This window comes from Paroedura picta, chromosome 4, assembly GCF_049243985.1.
Source record: "Paroedura picta isolate Pp20150507F chromosome 4, Ppicta_v3.0, whole genome shotgun sequence".
Lineage (NCBI taxonomy): Eukaryota > Metazoa > Chordata > Lepidosauria > Squamata > Gekkonidae > Paroedura > Paroedura picta.
The window spans coordinates 5,298,069-5,313,643 of record NC_135372.1 but is presented as its reverse complement, the minus strand read 5'-3'; the positions used below and the strand labels follow the sequence as shown (position 1 = coordinate 5,313,643).

At 49.6% G+C, this 15,575-nt stretch overlaps 2 protein-coding genes across 4 annotated transcripts in view; one reads left to right on the top strand and one right to left on the bottom strand.

Annotated features, from left to right (window-relative positions):
• Positions 1-7,581, top strand: part of CERS1 (ceramide synthase 1) — a 78,677-nt gene extending 71,096 nt beyond the window's left edge. The window contains exon 2 of one of the 2 annotated variants that reach the window (XM_077331631.1): positions 6,172-7,581. In XM_077331631.1, the coding sequence (XP_077187746.1) occupies positions 6,172-6,974 (803 nt within the window). In that variant the 3' untranslated portion in view covers positions 6,975-7,581. The remainder of the gene's footprint in view (positions 1-6,171) is intronic. The other variant, XM_077331630.1, reaches the window with a different exon arrangement.
• Positions 7,582-7,773: 192 nt separating this feature from the next.
• The window catches only part of UPF1 (UPF1 RNA helicase and ATPase), a 37,529-nt gene continuing 29,727 nt past the window's right edge, over positions 7,774-15,575 (bottom strand). For both annotated transcript variants that reach the window (XM_077331628.1, XM_077331629.1), the window contains exons 20-24: positions 13,600-13,681; positions 12,403-12,564; positions 11,493-11,710; positions 11,256-11,375; positions 7,774-10,343 (exon numbers count right to left, since the gene is read on the bottom strand). In XM_077331628.1, the coding sequence (XP_077187743.1) occupies positions 11,259-11,375; positions 11,493-11,710; positions 12,403-12,564; positions 13,600-13,681 (579 nt within the window). In that variant the 3' untranslated portion in view covers positions 7,774-10,343; positions 11,256-11,258. The remainder of the gene's footprint in view (positions 10,344-11,255; positions 11,376-11,492; positions 11,711-12,402; positions 12,565-13,599; positions 13,682-15,575) is intronic.

Genomic DNA, 15,575 nt, shown 5'->3' with positions numbered 1-15,575 from the left:
AAGAGGAACTAAGAAAGAAAAGGAAAATGTTCAGGAAATGGAGGGAAGGACCGAGCTCTAAAGAAGTGTACCTACAGGTTACTAGGCACTGTAGATCAATCATCAGAAAGGCCAAAGCTGAGAGTGAGCTAAGATTGGCCAGGGAAGCCCACTGTAACAAGAAAAGATTTTTCAGTTATGTGAGGAGCAAACGTAAAGTAAAGGAGGCAATAGGCCCACTGTTGGGTGCGGATGGACAAACTCTTAACGGAGGAAGCAGAGAAAGCAGAAAGGCTCAGCCTATTTTACATCTGTTTTTTCTCACAGGTCAAAGGGTTTAGGCACATCTAGAGATGGCAGTAGCCAAGAGATAGTGTCTGGGTGGCAGGTTAACATGGACAGAGAGGTTGTTGAGAGGCATTTAGCTGCACTGGATGAGTTCAAATCCCCTGGGCCGGATGAAAGTCAGACCACACCTGGAGTACTGTGTGCAGTTCTGGAGGCCTCACTTCAAGAAGGACGTAGATAAAATTGAAAGGGTACAGAGGAGAGCGACGAGGATGATCTGGGGCCAAGGGACCAAGCCCTATGAAGATAGGTTGAGGAACTTGGGAATGTTCAGCTGGAGAAAAGGAGGTCGAGAGGGGACCTGATAGCCGTCTTTAAGTATCTGAAAGGTTGTCATTTGGAGGAGGGCAGGATGCTGTTCCCATTGGCTGCAGAGGAAAGGACACGCCGTAATGGGTTTAAACTACAAGTATAACGGTATAGGCTAGATATCAGGAACAAAATTTTCACATTCAAAGTAGTTCAGCAGTGGAACAGGCTGCCTAAGGAGGTGGTGAGCTCCCCCTGACTGGCATTCAAGCAAAGGTTGGATACACACTTTTCTTGGATGCTTTAGGGTGCTTTTGGCTGATCCTGCGTTGAGCAGGGGGTTGGACTAGATGGCCTGTATGGCCCCTTCCAACTCTATGATTCTAAAAGCCCTTTCTCACGTAAAATACTGCTCTGGCCTGCTGGAGGGAAGAGGCAGCCAAGGAACTCTGTGTAGATTTGAGGCCTACACACAGGGAGGTTGTGCAGATGAAACTGGATGCTGTTGCGGAGGTCTTTTGTCTCCTGTTTAATCTGCACCATAGCCCTGTGCATTAGAAGAAGAAGAGTTGGTTCTTATATGCTGCTTTTCTGTACCCGAAGGAGGCTCAAAGCGGCCTTCCCTCCCCACAACAGACACCCTGTGGGGTGGGTGAGGCTGAGAGAGCCCTGATATCACTGCTCAGTCAGAACACTTTTATCAGTGCTGTGGCAAGCCCAAGGTCACCCAGCTGGCTGCATGTGGGGGAATGTAGAATCGGGTGGGGAATATTCCTGGAAGTTTGGAGGTGAGACTTCAAAATTAAGCTACCCATCCATCCCAATTCTGGCGGAACTATCACAAGAATTGTCCCATGTCCCACCACGGTATTCAAAAGTCCCGCCGAGAAGAGCGCTCCCCGGCAAAGGGTGTGTGGAAGAGGGGGGGGGGTGTTGAAGAGTCTTCATTGCAAACACGCCAGACCTTTCGTTGTAATACGAGATCCCCAAGGCTTCGGCGGAAGATCCTGTCTTTATATGCGAGGTGCAGAGAGAAGTGCGAAGGGAACCCATGCGAGGGCGGATTCCCCAGGCCCTTATGTGGCTCCACCCCCCTGCAGGTTGCCTGCCTGTCTGCCTAAATCTTCCCAGGTGAGTCACATGGCAGGGAGGGGAGCTGGCTTGTTTCCTCTGTGCTGCGCAAGGAGACACAGGGTCCATCTGTGCTTCTGGCAGGCTGCCGCTGCACCCCCCCACCCCCTTCCCAGGATAGCCTGAGGGGGACCAGCAGGGGCCTCAGGTGCTCCTCGTTGTTGCTGCGGGGGAGCAGGAGGGTTTGGCGCTCAGCCTGGTGGCCCTCCCTCCCAGGGAGTGCTTCACTTATCCTGGATCATCCTCACAACAAACCGCAGCCACCAAGGTAATGGGGGGATGGGGGAGACTGGGTTGGTGATTCTAACTCTTCTTCAACCCACTACCTCCCGAGGAAGCCTGTTTCACTGAGAAACTGCACTGTCATCTTCATAGGGCTTGGTCCCTTGGCCCTAGATCATGTCCTTCTTGAAGAAAATCATGTCCTTCTTGAAGTGAGGCCTCCAGAACTGCACACAGTACTCCAGGAGTGGTCTGACTAGTGCCGTATACAATGGGACTATGACATCTTGTGATTTTGATGTGATGCCTCTGTTGATACAGCCCAAAATGGCATTTTCCTTTTTTACCGCTGCATGACACTGCCTGCTCATGTTTAGCTTACAATCAACAAGTACCCCAAGGTCTCGTTCACACACAGTGTTACCTAGAAGCGTATCCCCCATCCATTAGGCATGCTTTTCATTTTTCTGACCCAGATGCAGAACTTTACACTTATCTTTATTAAATTGCATCTTGTTCTCATTTGCCCATTTTTCCATTGTGTTCAGATCTCTGTCTCTTTCTTCTGGAGTATTTGCCAGTTTTCCCAATTTGGTGTCATCTGCAAACTTGATGAGTAGTCCCTCCACCCCCTCATCTAGATCATTAATAAATATGTTAAAAAGTACCGGGCCAAGCACCGAGCCCTGAGGTACCCCGCTACTCACCTCTCTCCAGTCTAATAAAACACCATTGACAACAACTCTTTGAGTGCGGTTCTCTAACCAATTCCCTATCTACCTAACTATCTGAAAATCCAGATTGCAGTCCTTCAATTTATCCATCAGAACATCATGGGGAACCTTATCAAAAGCTTTACTAAAATCCAAGTAAACGACATCAACCGAATTTCCACGATCCAGCAAACCTGTCACTTGGTCAAAAAAGGAAACCAGGTTGGTCTGACAGGACCTGTTGGAGACAAATCGATGCTGACTTCCTTGGATCACGAAATTGCCCTCCAGATGTTTGCTCCCTTTAATATCTGCTCCATTATCTTCCCCACAACAGAGGTCAGACTCACTGGTCTGTAGTTTCACGGGTGATCCTTCCTCCCTTTTTTGAAGATCAGAATAACGTTTGCTCTCTTCCAGTCCTCCGGGACATCTCAACTCCTTAAAGAGGTCCCGAAGATTATGGACATGGGTTGTGCAAGTTCTCTAGAAAGATTTTGAGCACTCTCGGAGTGCATTTCATCCGGCCCAGGAGATTTGAATTCATCCAGTGCAGCTAAAAGCCTCTCGACTACTTATCTGTCCATGTCAACCTGCCACCCTAACAGTATCCCTTGGCTACTGTCATCTCTAGATGTGCCAAAACCCTTTCACCTGTGGGAAAAAACAGATGTAAAATAGGCGCTGAGCCTTTCTGCTTTCTCTGCATCCTCCGTTAGAGTTTGTCCATCTGCACCCAACAGTAGGCCTATTGCCTCCTTTAATTTACGTTTGCCCCTCACATAACTGAAAAATCTTTTCTTGTTATAGTGGGCTTCCCTGGCCAATCTAAGCTCACTCTCAGCTTTGGCCTTTTCTGATGATTTAACTACAGTGCCTAGTAACCTGTAGGTACACTTCTTTAGAGCTCGGTCCTTCCCTCCATTTCCTGAACATTTTCCTTTTCTTTCTTAGTTCCTCTTGAAGTTTTCTCTTCATCCAAATAGGCTTCTTAGAGCTCCTGCAGTGTTTTCGTCTTTCTGGGATAGTCATTGATTGAGCATGCAATAGGTCTTGTTTGAGTAGCACCCACCCTTCACATGCTCCCTTCCCTTCCAGCATTCTCGTCCATGGTATGACACTCATCATGTCTCTGAGTTTATTAAAGTTTGCCCTACGAAAATCCATGTCTGGCTACAAGCTTCCTTGCCTCCCCATCTCAAAAGCAATTCTATGAGGACATGATCACTTTCCCCTAGGGTCCCCACCTCCTTCACCTCATCCACCAATTCTTGCCTGTATGTCAGTATTAAGTCCAGTATGGCTGAACCTCTTGTGGGTTCATCTACCATTTGATAAATGAAATTGTCAGCCAGGCAGGTCAGAAATTTGCATGACTGAGGACGCTTCGCAGAGTTAGTTTCCCAGCACACATCTGGGAAATTGAAGTCGCCCATGATGACAAGGTCCTGCCGCTTGGATATATTCTCAAGCTGCTCACAAAGTGCAGCATCCACATCCTCTCGTTGGTCAGGCGGTCGGTAGCAGACACCAACCACCACACTGTTTTCCCCTCGTATTTTCACCCAGATGCTTTCCACTGTAGATATATTCTCCTTCACTAGAATTTCCTGACAGGTAAGCCCTTTCCTCACGTACAGTGCCACTCTTCCACCTCTTCGATCTATTCTGTTTTTTCTGAACAGTTCATATCCATCCACTATTACATTCCAGTCATGAGAATCATTTCACCAAGTTTCTGTTATGCCTACTAGATCATACCTTTCCATCAGCATGAGAAGTTCCAGCTCTTCCTTCTTATTGCCCATGCTTCGGGCATTAGTATAAAGACATCTGAATCATTTTACTTTTGGTTCCCTATGAGCTGGCCTTGCCGGTTGGGCTGCCCCCGATCGGTCTCCTTCCTTACACTCCCTATGTTGAACGTCTCCTTCCCCTTGTGGCTTCAGTTTAAAGCTCTCCTGATGAATCTCCCCAGGTTCCTGCCAAATACATTCTTCCCCAACTTCGATAAGTGCAGTCCATCAGGTGCTAGTAGGCCTTCCTCAAGAAAGCCTATCCCATGGCCCCAGAAACCAAATCTCTCCTGCCAGCACCAACTATGCAGCCACTGATTCACCTCCATTATCTTCCTCTCCCGACGCATTCCTCTTCCCTTGACAGGCAAGACTGAAGAGAATACCATGTGCCCCCATCTGCTTGAGCTTCCTCCCTAGATCTTGATAGTTTGTTTTAATAGGAGCGATGGTACAGGCATTTCATTTGTTCCCACGTGGACCATCACAAATGGGTAGCAATCCGTAGATTTGAGGAGTTTGGGCAGCCGTTCTGAAATGTCTTTAATTTTCACCCCTGGCAAGCAACACACCTCTCTGGTTAGGGGGTGGGGCCCAGCCACATGACGATCCATTCCTCTTAGTAGGGAGTCTCCAATTACCAGTACTCTCCTTTTTTTTCTTCTTCTCAACACCATTTCCTTCTGTCCTCGTGGCCTCTTCACTTTGTCTTAGACTTTGTTTTGGATTGTAAACTAAACATGAGCAGGCAGTGTGATGCAGCGGTAAAAAAGGCAAATGCCATTTTGGGCTGTATCAACAGGGGCATCACATCAAAATCACAAGATGTCATAGTCCCATTGTATACGGCACTGGTCAGACCACTGGTCAGACCACACCTGGAGAACTGTGTGCAGTTCTGGAGGCCTCACTTCAAGAAGGACGTAGATAAAATTGAAAGGGTACAGAGGAGAGCGACGAGGATGGTTTCGGGCCAAGGGACCAAGCCCTATGAAGATAGGTTGAGGGACTTGGGAATGTTCGGCCTGGAGAAAAGGAGGTTGAGAGGGGACATGATAGCCCTCTTTAAGTATTTGAAAGGTTGTCACTTGGAGGAGGGCAGTATGCTGTTTCTGTTGGCTGCAGAGGAGAGGACACGCAGTAATGGGTTTAAACTACAAGTACAACGATATAGGCTAGATATCAGGGGAAAAATTTCACAGTCAGAGTAGTTCAGCAGTGGAATAAGGAGGTGGTGAGCTCCCCCTCACTGGCAGTCTTCAAGCAAAGGTTGGATGCACACTTTTCTTGGATGTTTTAGGATGCTTAGGGCTGATCCTGCGTTGAGCAGGGGGTTGGACTAGATGGCCTGTATGGCCCCTTCCAACTCTATGATTCTATAATAATGTGTGATTTCCCCTGCCCCATCCTCCTTCATTGGATGACTGAATGTTCTTTTGATCTTCTGCACTTGTTCAGGCATATTGCTTTGATTCCCCCCCTTTTTCTGCATATGCTTTGCTCCCTGGTTTAAGTCTGGCATATCCACAGGTTGTTATGCCAGCTATACTGAGATACGATATCAAACTGACCACTAGGGGGAGCAAAACACATGCCAAAAGAAAGCCCAGCATGTTTGCCTAGTCTGTTGCCCACACTGAGCCTCTGAAGAAGCAACTGGTTAGCTTTTCATTTCAAACTGAAAAGTAAAAATGGAATATAAAAAATATGACTCGTTTTTCTTTGCCATCTAGGGGGCTTCATTCACAGAGAGGAACCAGAGAGTTGGGTGTGTCTCCAGAAGCGGTTATATTTCAACTTCTCTGCCCTGGAGGACGCAGAAGAACTGACAATGGCCCAACTCCAGATCCGATTCAGTCACAGTTCCTACCAGGCTCCTGGATTGGGGCCGCCCTTTGAGCTGAGCCTCTACAAAGCCTCCCAGATGGCCTTGCGGGGCATGTCTACCCATGCGTATAGCCGGAATCTGCTGGTGGAACAGTCCTTCCTGCACCTGCACAAGTCTTTCCTCTTTAACCTGACTGAGGTAGCAAAGAGTTGGCGGGATAGCGGCCGGAACCTGGGCTTGATCTTGGAAATTGCCTCGCCCCGGGCAGGTGTGCTTTGCTCTCGCCTGGATTCCTTCCTGGATGTTTCCCTGCTGGTGATCACCCTTGCCCCTAAACATTGTAAAGGGGGCAGGGCCAAGCGAAGCTCCCACTATGTGCCGGCCGGTGTCAGCAACATTTGCAAGCCCCGCCGGTTGTATGTCAGCTTTGGCGACATTGGCTGGGAGAACTGGATAATCGCCCCACAGGGCTACTTGGCGAACTACTGCCTGGGGGAGTGCCCCTTCCCCTTGACCGAGGAGCTCAACAGCACCAATCATGCCATCTTGCAAACCATGGTCCACTCCCTGGACCCTGAAGGGACCCCGCAGCCCTGCTGCGTCCCGGTCCGCCTCTCCCCCATCTCCATCTTGTACTATGACAACGATGACAATGTGGTTTTGCGCCATTATGAAGACATGGTGGTGGACGAATGTGGGTGTCGCTGAGGGAGGCAGGCTTCTCCCTGCCCCGCCCCCACCCACGCCACTCGTTCAGCTTGTACGGCCGTTCACACTAAAGCGGGTTTGGGATCCCTGTGTGGATGACAGTTCGGTGGCTGTAATGCCCTGGGGAGGAGTCAGGAGGTACAGAACTAGAGGACACAGACTCTGCTGCCGACAGTGGTTCGGTGGGATTCATCCTTGGTGCATCAGCAAAAGGGCCTTTTTGTGTTCTCTTCCATCCGATATTCACTTTTTCCCTATCCAGACATGAAAGTTATTTAGTTTTCTACAATGAAAACTGGAGAGTTTGGCCCTGTGTGCTCTCAGGCCAAGAAATAAGACAAAGGAACATTAATGCTTTAACATTCTTAAGTATTTTGTCTTTTTTTTTTTAGTGGAGGGTATTTCAGTGGAATCTTGTGTTAAAATTAAAAAAGGAAGCAAACATTTGGCTACAGGATCTCTTTCTTAATCAGGGTTGAAGACTGGATGAAGAGCTGTTTTTTATATCCCACTTTACATTTCCCCGAAGAATCCTAATGCCTTTCCCCTTCCTCTCCCCACTACAGACGACGGGGGGGGGGGGGTAGGTGGGGTTGAGAAAGAGCTCCGAAAACTGCTCTGCAAGAACAGCTCTCAGAGAACTATGACTAGCCTGAAGTCAGCCAGGGCCAGGCACAGAATGCTCCATTCTCTTCTTCCTGAGCAAGGACTCGGGCAGGTGCACACGTGAAACTCGTCCCAAAGGCAGCTTTTTGATCAAGCTCTGAACTGTTCCTTACAAAGATCAGGCTGCTGGAGATTGAATGCAAGAGCTCTTTATTCAGTTTCTTTCTTTTAAATTTGATGACAAACAGATTTTAAAAAACAAACCGAGACGGAAAGGAATTTGGGGGGACAGGGGAGAGAAAAAAGGTTCAGCAGTGCGCTAGCATTGATGTTTGGGTAGGGCTTATATAACAGAACAGCGACCCTGGGCAGTGGGGTGGGGAACAAAACCATCAGCCGGCACAAAGCAGAGGCAAGAGCTGCAATCCAGTGGAAGATGGGTGGGGCGGACAAGATCTAGGAAGGCAATGGAATAAGAAGGGGGTAGGGTGTGGAACGACGCACTATATTACTCAATGGATTTTGCATTGCGCCAAGAGGGTTCAAATGCTCAAAAAGCTAGCTGAGAAATCTATGCTGCAAACAAAATCAAAGCAGCCCTCGGACAACCTGGATAAATGAAGAATCCATCACTCCAGCAGGAAGGGTGGCCAGGTGTGTGCTTCCCCCCACACGACGGAAGTCCAAACTCTTGTCTCAGTTGGTGAGCACACGATCCCATCGCCCTGCCCTTGTATTCTTGTATCCTGTGAAGACGGCCCCACCCACGCCAGCCAATGGGATGATGAGCCAAGGGGGGGGGGAGAAAGAGTCCAGGTGCTTGCAGAATTCTTCTGCATTTTGTCAGGGTGGGTAGGTGAGAGAGAAAGGAATGGGACGGACAAGACTTCCAAATCCCTAAAAGAAATGGGGGGGGGGCATTCTTCTCTAAGTACATTCCATGTAGGCTACCAAGAGTTCCTCAATGCGCACGCAACACAAAAGTTAACAGATGCTTACAGCCCTTTGATCAAAAAGCGAATTTAATTCAGAAGGTTTAAAAATACCACTTCTAGGAAGTCGGTCAAACTACTGCCTCAGCCAATGGGGGGAGGGAAGGGGAGATAAAAAGATGTTAAGCCTACTTTATTGTTTTGCCCATTTCAAAAAACAAAGAACACCAGAGCAAACTTAATCAGGGAATTTTAACTTCTGCAGCGGATTTTTTCTAGAAAGCTCGAGATGCAGATAAAGATGCTTCTGCCAAGGCGACTTTGGGAGAGTGCCCCCCCCCCACCCCTGTTCGGGTGGGCCTGGTGGGCCCTCGGGAAACAGCCCAGGGGGCTTGCTCCCCATTGGGAAAGCTCCCGATTTCTTTAAACTTCCATGGCACGCCCCCTTTGCTGTGTAGAACTGCCTGCCTGACAACCTATTCCTTCCGGCAAATGCCCCAACACCACCTACCTACTGCCAGCTGACCTGAGCCGCCTGCTTTTCCCTCCCCTCTCCTTTGTAGAGTCTGTAACTTCAAGCCCAATATAATCCCCAGGTTCCACTTCTACATCCCACCTTGGTGGGGGTGAATAAAAGCAGGCATCTCCCGGCGTCCTTTCTCCTCTGAGACCAGAGGGCACAGATAAACCAAAGCCCCCTTTTTCTTGTGAAGCAAGTGATATCATATGGGGGGGGCAGGGACAAATGAGTCAGTTTCCCAGAGCAGAGTCCCGAGAGGAGCCAATGGCAACAGATAAATGCTTGTGAACCCTCAAATTCACTGCCATACCCCACTAATTGCTATCTGCCATCCAGAAGAGGCCGATCTACCAAAGTCACACTGAAGGAAAAGAAAAACCTTAAAAGACCAGAGCTCTACTTTTGTTCTATAAGCAGAAAATGATTATATTTTCTTAAGGCTCCCCAGACAAGGGTTTCCCCTGCCCACAGACCCACTACTGTTTCAGAGACAAAAACTTCTAAAAAAAAATCCAGTGCTGCTTTGAAAGAATCTCTCATCTTAAAAAGAAAAAAACAACACGAACACAAGAACCCCATCTCATCACAAAAGAAGCCTGCGTGGAACTTGGGTGACAATCGCACACGAGTTTCAAAGCTGAATTCGGGACCAAACCCCCACCATCACTACCCGTCTCAGAGTCAGACACCAGCCAGCTGGCTCCCCCATGGGCACGAGGACCTCCTCTCTTGGATGTGCTTGCTCCTGAAAAAAAGGTCAAGGGATACTGCCTTTCTGGGAGGGGTGAAGGGGGAGAAAACAAAAACAAAACCAACACACACGCAACTCTGAGATGGGTTTTTTCCCCCTCACGCCTCCCCTGCTCTGAAACCGATGTGACGCCCAGCTCGTCAGAAGAACGGAATGAAATGGGACGTGCTCCTAAGGCCTTGCGCTCTCCTTCTCAGTGTGTGTAGATGGGGGGTGGAGCTAAGGGGGGGAACAGGGGACTCCGCTGACCACTTGGTTCTTGCAGGGCAGGTAGGCTTCCCCCCCAGCGAGATGCCGGTCGGTCCCCCGGCGCTCTCTCCCACCTCTGGTCAGTCTCCTCGTCTCAGCGAGCTTAGCAGTGGGCTCTCTGGCTCTCTCTCGCGTGCACTCGTCTCTCCTCTCCGCTGGTATCGCTCTCTCTCTCTCTCTCTCCTGTTGCTCTCACAGAGTTGCTTCAGTTTTAGCAGTGGAAAACAGGTATCCATTTTATTTTTTTTTATTACCCAGAATAAAATGCTGGCGAACTAAGCTCTGCACAAGCTTAGCTCCTCTTCTTCAACCTGCAAGGAGGAAGGGGTCATTATTATCTGTGGAGGGCAAGACCCAAGGATGCCAAGAAGGCTTTCTGAACCTTGATTAGGGGTGAGCACTTCGTCTCGGCCGCCTCGGCAGTCACCAAAGCCTGAGGCAGCCAGTGGCGCGGAGAGGCAGTGGAGCTTCAGCTGGCAGCTGCACACAGGCAGAGCTCTGCGTCTGCATGCGGCTGGCATGCTGCTGCCGCCACCCCTCCTTGCCACACCACTTTGGCCTTCGGTGGTAGACAAGGGGGCCAAACCGAGTCGAAGCGCACAATTCTACCTTGAATTGCTGGGCTCTGCAATTTAAAAAAATTACGCAAGCTCTCTGGGACAGCCAGACATTTTCATGTATGACAACCCCACACCAGTCCCAGGAAGCCTGCATCTCCTGCAGGCTTTCTCAACCAGGGTTCTGTGCAGCCCTGATGTTTATTGACAGACCTGGAGGTGTTTCCTGAAGGGGTGGGAGTTAATTTTTTATATATATTCAAAAATTGTTAAACATTTATTGGGTGATGTGACTATATATGGTCATGCTGACCTGCCCCTCCCCCAGTGGCCAATGTCCACAGCTATGCTTGCCCACCATCATCTTCACGATTGTGCCACTTCTGAGGTTTCTCAAAGCCTGAAGAATGTTTCAGAGGTTTCTCATGGCAAAAAAGCTGAGAAAGGCTGCTTCACACATTCAAGTCTGTCCTCAGAGCCCCTCGGCCAGTTTGTTGCAACTTTACCAACAAACTTTGTGTATCGATTGAAGGCTCTGCTGGGAAGCACAGGATTGACCAAGAGAAGCTGGCTTTTGCCGCTAGGCCTGTGGCCCAGGTTGAGCAAAGATGGTTTTGGGCTTGAAGCCCCTCATGCCCCCCCCCCCAATCCCCTCCAACACCTTACACTCTAATACTGTGACAGTCCCGTCACTCCATGTTGATATGCGCGTTCCCCCTGGTAGGTAGAATCCTGTGACAGGGCCACGTCGATCTGAGATTTAAACTCGTCACCAAGGTAACTGTCCTGGAGAAGGGAGGTGGGAGGGGAGAAAGAAGGGGAAGCTATTGATTATCTGGTGGGAGAGATGGGAACCCACTGGGCCCCTCCCAGACATGCTAAGCACAGCTCCGGCAGTGTTACCTGCGACAGTTCAGGCTGTGAGAGGCCTGGCTGGCTCATCTGCGACGGCTGACTCATGGAGATGTAGCCCTGAGTCAAGGGGCCCTGAGAAAAGGGCTGCGATACGACATCTTGACTGGCCTGGCTGTTGGGGAGGTTGGACTGGCTAGTTCCTGGCATCCCGAAACGGTTCTTCTGGCGTCCGCCACGGCTGGTCTTGCCTTTTGCGTTCCCGCGTCCTGCAACATCCACATCTCACCATTGGCAGAACACAGCAATTGTGTTTTCAAACCAGTTCTCCATCTTGGAGAGTCACCCCGAAGGCAGACGAGGGATACTGGAGACAGATCAGACAGGAGCTACCGACCAGGTTTGCAGGGGAAGTAGCGGCCCCTTCAGATGGCCAGGAATCACAGGCACCTTTGCCCCCTATGGAAGAGCCTAGTTGCCCAAACTGAAGGGAAAGCCAAGTTCATATTTTAAGCTTGGAAGGAGCAACTGGGAATCAGGCTTCTTTTTCAGGTTTAAACTCATAGGGATGTATTGCCCTTTAGCGCCCTAGGGGATCTGTTATCTAAGGGACCACCTCTCCCACTATGTCCCCCCCCCCAGAGAGTACTTTGCTCCTCTAGTGAAAACTTATCGGTAGTCCCTGGCCCCAAAGATACCCGCCTGGTCTTGACCAGAATCAGGGCGTTTTCAGCCCCGGCTCCCACCTGGAGCTGCTGCCTGAAACTTGGGCCCTGACAGAGCTATTACACTTTTGCAAGGCAGCACTCTTCTATCAGGCCTATGATTGAGGGCAATGAAAAAAACACACTGAGAGAGAGAGAGAGAGAGAGAGAGAGAGAGAGAGAGAGAGAGAGAGAGAGAGAGAGAGAGAGAGAGAGAGCACAGAAAGGGAGCAATAAATCCCTGTGGGGCACCCTACCAGCCGCTGGCCCGTTGGCCTGCCCGAAGTACCCAGGTGGAGGCATTGGAGGCATCACCAGATTGAACGGGATAGGAATGTTCATAGCAGTGACGTGGCTCGGCCCAGTGCTGATCACCCCGATCTGATCATGAGTTTGGAAATACATGCTGGAAGGGCGGCCTGAGAGCAGAGTGCGGAAGAGAGCCCTGAGAGGACGCAAACCCAAGATACTTTCCACACCATTCTACCCCAACAGTCAGAAGATATAAAACGAGTGAATTAAGCCACCTTCTCAGTCTCTATTAGAACTTGATTGGATGTTATGATTTTGTAGCCTCTTTAATTTTGCAGTTCTTCCCAACGGATTTGTTTTTACAGTATTTGGTTGCTGAAATAGTCTAGGATGGAGACTAATATGTATCAGGCAGACCTTTTGTATATATATATTATTAATAAGGCATGAACTTACGTACTGCAGGCTTTATTCATTATTTTATTTATGTTGTCTAAGCTTCTCTATTAAGAAAGTGATTTTCTTGAATTGTTGTTGAAATGTTGAAATGTTTTTTTCCGTATGTGTTCATGACATTTTAAAATAATTTTGTCAATACTGTTTTATACTTAACTAGGGGCCAAGCCTGTTGCATTCAGGAATACAATGGGCACTAGATAGGGGGTGGTCCCCAACCTGCGGTCTGCGGCCTGGTGTCGGGCCGCGGTTCCCTCTCCCCACCCCCCCGCAGTAAAAAACTTCCCCGGGCCGCAAGCTTGCGGGAATCAGGGCCGCGCTGCTCATGTGCGCTGCGCGGACGGGGCAGTTGCCCCGCCGGTCCCCAGACGGAAAATGGTTGGGGACCACTGCTGTAGTGTATTTCTTCATTTTTAAGATTTTGGAAACCTGTGATAAAGCACTGTTTAGCTAAATGCGTTGGGAATCATTAAAGAAATGGTGTTTTGAAGACTGAAAATTCCTTGTGTGTCTACTTGCTATGCTGGACTCAGCGATCTTGTGTTATTATATAGGTATCCCAGTGTCTTCTGATTTGTTTATTGTTCTGTATATTTCACTGGGTCCCCCCCTCCTATCCTTGTATTGCCTAATTGTGATAATGGTAGATTAAAAAAGCACCTGCAGACAAGGAGCTGCCACCCAGTTTGCACCCAAAATAGTGAAGCAAGTCAGCTTTGTTCTTGGCTCTGGTAGCTCCACCCTACCTTGGCCACTACGGTCATAGACTGATCCAGGGATAATTGCTTCACGGGCATCATACATGGCAGTCGTCATGAACCGGGCTCCCTAGAGGTGAGGGGAACACAGAAAAAATAAACAGGCACATACATTGTGGGCACTACTGATGCAGTCTAACACAAGACCCTCCAGCATGCCTTCAGGAATACTGACTAGCAGAGTCTTCCACAATGTTTTTTCCATTGAGAAACATTATTCAAGCCTCGAGAAACCCCAGAACTGGCATGAATGGGAAGCATAGCTGGGTACATGCCTACCAGGGGCCCCTCCCCTCCCCACATCCCCCCTCCAGGCCCATCAATGACTATTTTGGAAGGGATGGGTGGGTTGATATGACACACATACGGCTACATTAACCAATACACATTTAAAAATTGGCCCATGTTAAGTGGCTCTTGCCGGTCGGCCCCTGAGGCTTCCCCTGGGCCACGGAAGGCCCTTGCCGGTTGGGGGTAGGGAGGGTGCCATGCTTAGCCCCCGCCCCCTCGGATACTGAAATGGCTGCTTCTCCAGTCGCCCGAGGCTTCTCCAGACCACTCAGCCATTTTAGTATCCGGGGAAAGGCCGGGGGTGGGGGAGCTGGCTGCCAGCCCAATCCTATTGGGGGGGGGGGGGAAGGAGAGAGCAGGAGGTTGCTGTCCTACTCCCCCCCTCCCCCCCTCCCTTTGCATACTAAAATGGCTGTGGGGACTGGGGCAGCCTCGCCCTTCCAGTTTGCTGGTCAGCCAAGGCTTCTCCAGGCCATGCAGCCATTTTTGTATCCCAGGGAAAGGGGGGGCTGGCTGGCACGGCCTGCTGGGCCTTTGCTGGGCCATGCCAGCCTAATCCCATGGGGGGGCACCGTCTTTGCCCCCCCCCTCCCTCACATACTAAGAAAGCTGCGCAGCCTGGAGAAGCCTCGGCTGGGAGATGCCATGGCATCCATTCCCCACTTTCTACATCTCTACTACTATATCTTTCCTTCTTTCTCTGTAATTCTCTGTTTCTCTCCCCCTCTTTCTCTCTATATTTGTCTCTCTTTCTATCTCTTTCCTTCTAGCTACATTTCTTGTTATCACTCCCTTTTCGCTCTCGTTTCTTATCTCTTTCTTACTTTCTTTTTCTATCCTTTCTCTTTCTTAATCACTCTTTCTTTCTACCTCTCTCTCTTCACTATTTCCCCCCTCCACACATGCTAGCACCCGTTGTATCAACTACAATGGGCTTTAATTCTAGCGTTTTAAATAAAACACTTTGAACATTCTGCAGAATCATCACGGAGGATGTGGGCTGAAGGAGTCCCAGCCCCCCGTGGAATCCTAAGCTTTCTCTCTCCCCTACCCAGCTCGTACCATATGGGCTGGAAGGTTTGGATCAGGGATTCCCAAACCAGGGCTCCAGGGAAACCTCGAGTTAGGTGAGAGCGGTGACACAGCCTGTTCCAGAAGTTTGAATGACAGCTGACATCACTAGAGGTCACTGGAGCCCACTTCCCCTGTGGCTCTACGGGCCTAGTCTCTTTCTCCACAATGGAATAACGGTGAACGATGCGTCAATTGATTGCTTGGCTCCCGCATCTTACTTCCATTCCCACTTCTCCAAACGGGCATGTCACCACTTCCGGGATTCCTCAAATCCTGAATATTTCAGGGGTTCCTCCATGGTGAAAAGGTTGGAAAAGGCTGGTCACGAGGCTCCCTACCAGCCCAAGGAGGCAACCAGAGGTTTTGCACCATAAGTGACAGCATCAAATGTTGCCGAGGAAGCCCGTCCGGCAATAAGAGGAGGCTGCTGTGTGGCATGGAGCATTAGGACTGGATGGGCCAACATGTCCTCACTCATGTTCTCACAGAGAGTATTGAGAACTCATTTAGGAGCGGTGGGAGCAACTGAGACCTCACTCTTGGTCCTTCCTTCTCTGCAGGATGGCCCAGTTTTCTGGCAACTCCCTTCCCTCCAAGGC